The following is an 8,123-nucleotide window of genomic DNA, read 5'->3' as shown; positions in this document are numbered from 1 at the left end:
GGAAGCGGTGAAATGGGTCCTGAGGTACTTAAAAGGTACCACGGATACGGGTCTGTGTTTTGGTGGAGATACATGTCAGATCGACGGGTATGTGGACTCAGATTATGCATGTGATCTAGATAGACGACGATCTACTACTGGTTATGTATTCAAGATACATGGAGCTCCAGTTAGTTGGCGATCAATGCTGCAAGCTACAGTGACACTTTCTACAACAGAGGCCGAGTACATGGCTATGGCGGAGGGAGTGAAGGAAGCATTGTGGCTGTGGGGTCTTCTAGACGACTTGGGGATTGAGCAGGAGAGCGTGAACCTGTGGTGCGACAGTCAAAGTGCGATTCACTTGGCGAAGAATCAAGTTCACCATGCTCGTACCAAGCATATCGATGTCAGGTATCATTTTGTGCGGGATGTCATAGAGGAAGGCGATATTTCTCTCATGAAGGTGCATACGAATGAGAATCCCGCGGATATGTTAACCAAGGTGGTCACAGGTAGCAAGTTTAAGTATTGCTTGGACTTGCTTCATATCAGCCCGTGTTGATTTGCCCGAGAGGACATGGCCCTGCGGGGCGGTGATGGAGGTGAGGTGGAGACTATGTTGGAGAATAGTTACAGAACTACGGTTATCTTGATCCCGGTGGAGGGTACGTAGGCAGTCGCGGTATAGTGACGCAGCTGGTTTGACCTGAATATCTCTCTGGTGGAGTTCGTGGGGTTCTTCTGGTGTTCGTCCAAAATTTGAGGTTTATCAAATGATGTACGAGGTGGAGAAAAATTGTGTTCGCAGGGGACATAGGAGGCCCACCCACATGGGTTTTCTCATGGCGTTTTCGTGCGCGTGGGGATGATCACGCGGGAGATGATTTCGTGGGCGAGTTCGGCACCGTACGCACTTGGGTTTCGTGCGCGTTTTCCCAGCCCACGTCTCGTCGCCGCCTGAGCTCGTGTTCGAGCGCGGGAATTGTTCCCGCCGATTTCTCCCGCGCGCGTGTTTTCCTCTCCCGCGCGCTCGTTCAGCCCGCCAAAAATATTCAGCCTTGCCCCCTTGCTCTTCTATAAATAGAGAAGGGATGGAGGAGTTATAGTGCGGGGGTAAAAATCTCAAGAGGAGTTTTTTGAGAGAAAAGAAAGAGAGGAAGAAAGAACTTGTAAAGTTTGGTATTTTTTCTCATAGTGAAAACCCCCCTCCCGTGGATGTAGGCTAGTTAGCCGAACCATGTAAATCTCGTGTTTGTATGTGTATTATCTGTGAGTTGCCATAGCTTGTAGGTTCCCTCGATATTTCAGTCCTAGAACTGATGAGAGGAAGAGTATATATTTCACTTTGATGAAATATATCACTTTCGATTCTTGTTTCCTTTGAGAAATAAGAATTTCACTATCTATTCTAGTTTCCTTTGAGAAACAAGAATATAGAGGTTGACTTGTGCGTTTATGACAACAATAGCCGGGGCTCTTCCGCGGCGGTGTGCGTGACTCTACGCCCAACAATTGATATCAGAGCCCTTATTCAGATTGGCGGCGGTTAAGCTACTAATCTGAGGTGGTGGTTGACTATTGTGTGGTGAACACAAAGAAATTGTTAAAAATTCCTAAGAGAAGCGGACTGACATAATACAAGCGGAAAATGGCTTCTACAAGTAAAACAAGTAAAGTTAGAAAATACGAGATTAAAAAATTTAATGGGAAAAATAATTTTTTCTATTGGAGGATGCAGATGAAAAATTCGTTGATTTCGCAAAAATTGCACAAGGCTTTGGCCGGAAAAGAGAAGAACAAAAATATGTCTGATGAGGATTGAGAGGAGCTGGATCTGGAAGCACGGGCATCGATTATCCTTTGCCTTGAAAGAGATGTAGTTTTCTTGGTAGACGGGGAGGAAACGGCTGCGGACGTGTGGTTGAAGTTAGAAAACACCTTCATGACGAAGAGTCTAACGAACCGGATCTATTTAAAATCCAAATTGTATACTTGCAAGATGGAGGAGGGCTCGTCAATTCAGGAGTACATCAACAAGTTCGATAGGATCATATCGGATTTGAAAGACATTGAGGTGACAGTGGAAGACGATGAGCAGACGCTTCTACTACTTCTATCTCTGCCAAAGTCTTATGAGAACCTGATGCAAACACTGATGCTTGTGGGTGATACTTTGTCGATAGATGAGACTAGAACAGCACTTCTAGCGGATGACCTTCGAAAAATTGCAACTAGTGATATGGCCACTGGTGGTAACAAAGAATAAGCGCAGGGACTGTTTGCCAGAGGAAGAGGCAATGAGCGAGGAAAAGGCAAGAGAGGAAAGTCTAGATCTAAATCGAGACCCCTTGCGGGACGAGCGTGTTTCAAATGCGGTGAAGTTGGGCATTTCAAGGTCGATTATCCTAACAAGAGAGTAGGTGGGAAAAAGAACAACAAGACTGAAAGACGAGAAGGCAAGGAAGAGGCGAGCTACGCTTCAGAGGATGGGAGCGATAAGGAATGTTATGTCATCACAGATGGCGAGGATACCTCCGGGAAGTGGATTCTTGATTCTGGTTGCTCTTACCACATGTGTCCAAACAGGAAGTAGTTTACTACCTACAGGAACATTGATGGTGGAACCGTATTGATGGGGAACAACCATGCTTGTAAAACAGTGGGGCTAGGTGATATCAAAATCAAGATGCATGATGGAGTGGTTCGAACCCTGACGAACGTACGACACGTTCCCGGCTTGCGGAAGAATCTCATCTCAGTCGGAGCTTTGGACTCCGGGGGTTGCAAGATTGTAACCGAGAACGGAGTGAAGAGGGTTGTTCGGGGTTCCTTAACAGTGATGATGGGTGTTCATCACGGTAATCTATATACTCTCTTGGGTACGAAGGTGACGGGAGATGCAGCAGTTGGAGCTGAAGGAAGTGGTGGAGACCCATGTGAGCACACACGGTTATGGCATAGACGGCTTGGACACATGTCAGAGAAGGGTCTGGATCTACTTGGTAAAGAGGGTTTGCTGAAGAATCTGAAGAAGCCTTGCATGGATTTTTGTGAGGACTGTGTGTATGGAAAGGCGCACAGGGTTCAATTTCTGAGGAGCAAGCACAAGAGCAGAGGGATACTAGATTATGTGCATACGGATGTTTGGGGTCTGGCTTCGACAACTTCCAAGGGTGGTTCCAAAATTTTGTCTCATTCATAGATGATCATTCAAGATATGCTTGGGTTTATTTCCTGAAGCATAAGAATGAGGTATTTGAGACATTCAAGAAGTGGAAGACGATGGTTGAGAACAGGACGAGCAAGAAATTGAAGACACTGAGATCTGATAACGGTACAGAGTATACAGACGGTGCTTTCAAGGAGTTCTGTGATCAGAAAGGGATTGCCAGACACTGGGAAGTCAGGTCTACACCACAGTAAAATGGGGTCGCGGAGAGACTGAACCGAACACTGCGGAAGAAAGCAGTGAGTATGCGATCTTATGCTGGTTTGGGCAAAGAATGGTGGGCAGAGTCGATTGCTACAGCTTGCTATATAGTGAATCGATCTCCACATTCGACATTGGATGGTGATACACCCTATCGGCTGTGGTTAGGGGAGCATACAAATTATGAGAGGCTCCGGATTTTTGGTTGTACCGCCTACTATCACGTCAACGAGGAAAAGCTTGACGCGAGGGCCAAGAAGGTAATTTTCTTGGGGTATGCAAAGGGCGTAAAAGGCTACCGCCTTTGGTGTACAGAAGATTCAAAGTTCGTGATCAGCAGGGATGTTACCTTTGATGAGAAGTCCATGATTGCTAGGGTGCCCAAGGATGATGGTGTTGAGACTGTTGGGACTTCCAAGTCCCAGGTTATTGAGATAGAACCTAAAGACCAACCAGGTTCTAGTCATGTTCAAGAGGAGAATACACAGGCACTACAACAACAGCAGCTCGAGGATAGCTTGGCTTCCACTAGGCCAAGACGAGTATACAAGCAGGTACAGAAGCTGGGGGCTGATCAACCCCTGAAGCACTATGGACATGTTAATTTGGTTGAATACGCACTCTCGGTAGAGGAAGATGAGCCGGTCTCCTTCAAGGAAGCTATTCGGGATAAAGATAATGAGAGTTGGTTGGCTGCGATGGAGGAGGAGATGAAATCTCTCCGGAAGAACTAAACATGGGAGGTGGTCCCATTGCCCGTAGGAAAGAAAGCTATAGGTTGTAAGTGGCTGTATAAAAGAAAAGAAGATCCTTCAGAGCTCGGTGGAACGAGGTACAAGGCGAGGCTAGTGGCTAAGGGGTTTGCACAAAGAGAGGGTGTAGATTACAATGAGATATTTTCTCCGGTGGTAAAACATACTTCTATTCGGGTGCTATTGAGTATTGTTGCTCATGGTGATCTTGAACTGGAACAACTCGATGTCAAGACGGCCTTCTTGCACGGAGACTTGGATGAAGAGATCTATATGCATCAACCTGAGGGATACAAGGTTGAGGACAAGGAGAATCATGTATGTCGCTTGAGGAAGTCACTTTACGGATTAAAGCAATCTCCGCGACAGTGGTACAAGCGATTTGACTCCTTCATACTGAAGCATAGGTTTTTCCCGAAGCGACTATGATTGTTGTGTTTACATTCGGAAGCTTCGTGGAGGTGATTATATCTATCTCCTTTTATATGTGGATGACATGCTTATTGCATCGAAGAACAAGGTGGAGATAGATAAGCTGAAATCTCAACTTAGCAATGAGTTCGAGATGAAGGACATGGGCGCTGCTAGGAAAATACTGGGTATGGAGATTAGAAGAGAGCGGGTGAATCGGCGATTGTTCTTGAGTCAGAAGGGCTACATAGAGCAGGTGATCGCGAGGTTTGGGATGCAAAGTGTAAAGTCAGTAGTGACCCCATTGGCTCCACACTTTAGGCTCTCAGGTAAACAATCTCCCACTACAGCGGAAGATAAGGCAAAAATGGAGCGTGTTCCCTATGCTAGTGCAGTTGACAGTTTGATGTATGCAATGGTGTGTACACGCCCTGATATTTCACAGGCGGTTAGTGTGGTCAGTAGATTCATGGCGAATCCGGGAAAGACGCACTGGGAAGCGGTGAAATGGGTCCTGAGGTACTTGAAAGGTACCACGGATACGGGTCTGTGTTTTGGTGGAGATACATGTCAGATCGACGGGTATGTGGACTCAGATTATGCATGTGATCTAGATAGACGACGATCTACTACTGGTTATGTATTCAAGATACATGGAGCTCCAGTTAGTTGGCGATCAATGCTGCAAGCTACAGTGACACTTTCTACAACAGAGGCCGAGTACATGGCTATGGCGGAGGGAGTGAAAGAAGCATTATGGCTGTGGGGTCTTCTAGACGATTTGGGGATCGAGCAGGAAAGCGTGAACTTATGGTGCGACAGTCAAAGTACGATTCACTTGGCAAAGAATCAAGTTCACCATGCTCGTACCGAGCATATCGACGTCAGATATTATTTTGTGCGGGATGTCATAGAGGAAGGAGATATTTCTCTCATGAAGGTGCATACGAATGAGAATCTCGCTGACATGTTAACCAAGGTGGTCACAGGTAGCAAGTTCCAGCATTGCTTGGACTTGCTTCATATCAGCCCGTGTTGATATGCCCAAGAGGGCATAGCCCTTCGGGGCGGAGATGGAGATGAGGTGAAGACTGTGTTGGAGAATAATTGCAGAACTACGGTTAGCTTGATCCCGGTGGAGGGTACGTAGGCAGTCGCGGTATAGTGACGCAGCTGGTTTGACCTGAATATCTCTCTGGTGGAGTTCGTGGGGTTCTTCTGGTGTTCGTCCAAAATTTGAGGTTTATCAAATGATGTACGAGGTGGAGAAAAATTGTGTTCGCAGGGGACATAGGAGGCCCACCCACATGGGTTTTCTCATGGCGTTTTCGTGCGCGTGGGGATGATCACGCGGGAGATGATTTCGTGGGCGAGTTCGGCACCGTACGCACTTGGGTTTCGTGCGCGTTTTCCCTGCCCACGTCTTGCCGCTTGAGCTTGTGTTCGAGCGCGGGAATTGTTCCCGCCGATTTCTCCCGCGCGCGTGTTTTCCTCTCCCGCGCGCGCTCGTTCAGTCCGCCAAAAATATTCAGCCTTGCCCCCTTGCTCTTCTATAAATAGAGAAGGGGTGGAGGAGTTATAGTGTGGGGGTAAAAATCTCAAGAGAAGTTTTTTGAGAGAAAAGAAAGAGAGGAAGAGAGAACTTGTAAAGTTTGGTATTTTTCCTCATAGTGAAAAACCCCCTTCCGTGGACGTAGGCTAGTTAGCCGAATCACGTAAATCTCGTGTTTGTATTTGTATTATCTGTGAGTTGCCATAGCTTGTAGGTTCCCTCGATATTTCAGTCCCAGAACTGATGAGAGGAAGAGTGTATATTTCACTTTTATAAAATATATCACTTTCGATTCTTGTTTCCTTTGAGAAATAAGAATTTCACTATCTATTCTAGTTTCCTTTGAGAAACAAGAATATAGAGGTTGACTTGTGCGTTTGTGACAACAATAGCCAGGGCTCTTCCGCGGCGGTGGGCATGACTCTGCGCCCAACATTCTGGCATTCTATTGCTTGTAGAGGATGACAGAGGACAGGCAATCAACTTCCATGTATATTTGATTTGCACATAAAACCTCATGAGAAAAGGTAACGCAAATAAATGAGAGCACATCCAACAAAACATCCTGCATAATAGTTTAACTAGCCATTACAATGACAAACAAGAAGCATCTTTATAACTGCCACTGGCTATTAGAGCCTTATAACTATATACAGCAGTTTCATGAGCTCAAAATACTCTGCGACTGGCTGCGAGTTATTACCCTTGCCCCTGCATTCCTTCCTTTTGTTTCAGAAAGAAGTGAGCAAGTGCGCGAAGGTTCAGAAAACCGATTACTTAATTTTAATTTTAGGAAATGATCTAGATTCTGCTGGTATTTCTCCGTGTCTTCAGAACTCGCCATCGAATCATGTTCTGAAGACCCCTTCTCAAATTTTAGTTTGTCTTCTTCGTCATCGGACCAGTAACCGTTGTCTTGGCTATCTCGCATGGCTAGGTCTTCGTACTCTTCATCAGGCTTGGTTGAGTCTTCATCAACGGAGCCCTCCATCTCCATCTGTGGGGAGGGAAAAGCAACCAAACCAGCATATATTAGGCAGTGAATCCATTATTCTCATTCGAAAACACTGTTTGGCGAACTGCTATCCTTAAAAGTTTTTTTTAAATCAAACTATCAGGAGGAAGTGGGCTACTTTTTGTTTGTTTATTTACTTACTATCATTTAAAGAATTTAGAGCAACTACTATAAATTACTGCCTTTCATTTTACAAATAGCTTTCTTTCACTATACCTAGGAATAATATTACACTGAACATCTCATCTGGTACCGAAAAGGGTCTTGAATTCATACCTCTTCAAGTATAATTTCTTTCTTATCTCCGTTGCTTAAATGATCGTCATCACTATATATATCAACTGGGTCATCTCCTTCTTCTTCGCTGCCTGACACTGATAAATCTTCCTTAAGCTGGAAAAAAGAGAGGAGGTCAATAAAAAATAAGTCACAAAATAACAATTACAACAATCAGAAGGTAAACAGTAACCAGGGGAAGTTTGCAATCCTGCCACAGACAAATTAAAATTTAATTGGAATTTTCTGTCATCTAGCAGGTAGTTACATCATAAAAAGGTGACATCTAATGTTACAAATTGCAGAAACAATCATGAATCTGGAAACTTGCCTGTTTTCCCTAGTTCAACAAGGAATATGGATAAAATCAGACAAATCAAGCGTTAAGGATGGAAACATAAGAAACATGGGAACGCCTCTTCATTGTCAAGCTAAGCATATTTACTTGCAATATATTTTTATTCCTGTAGGCTATTTATCATATTAAGATTTCTCTGACTCAACCAAAACCTTGAGACTCAAGATACATATCCCAAGCTAGATGCTGATAAGCCTAATTCATATGTAAAACGTTCCCAAGGAAAGAAATTGACAGAAGGAGATGTCTCACAAGCTGACATCTTTGGGTTTTTTGTTTGTTTGTTTTTTTGTTTCTTTTTTTGGGTGGTGGTGTGGTGGGGTGGGGTGGGGTGGGGTGGGGGTTAG

General features: G+C 44.8%; 1 protein-coding gene across 1 annotated transcript in view; it reads right to left on the bottom strand.

The window, feature by feature from the left end:
- The window catches only part of LOC109835364 (P-loop NTPase domain-containing protein LPA1-like), a 6,770-nt gene continuing 5,311 nt past the window's right edge, over window positions 6,665-8,123 (bottom strand). Inside the window, exons 6-7 of the mRNA XM_020403345.1 lie at window positions 7,419-7,535; window positions 6,665-7,124 (exon numbers count right to left, since the gene is read on the bottom strand). Of these exons, the coding sequence (XP_020258934.1) occupies window positions 6,789-7,124; window positions 7,419-7,535 (453 nt within the window). The 3' untranslated portion in view covers window positions 6,665-6,788. The remainder of the gene's footprint in view (window positions 7,125-7,418; window positions 7,536-8,123) is intronic.

Source organism: Asparagus officinalis, chromosome 1 (genome assembly GCF_001876935.1).
Source record: "Asparagus officinalis chromosome 1, Aspof.V1, whole genome shotgun sequence".
In the NCBI taxonomy this organism is placed as follows: Eukaryota; Viridiplantae; Streptophyta; class Magnoliopsida; order Asparagales; family Asparagaceae; genus Asparagus; species Asparagus officinalis.
Note: the sequence above shows the minus strand (reverse complement) of the source record. Positions and strands in the feature narration are given on the sequence as shown.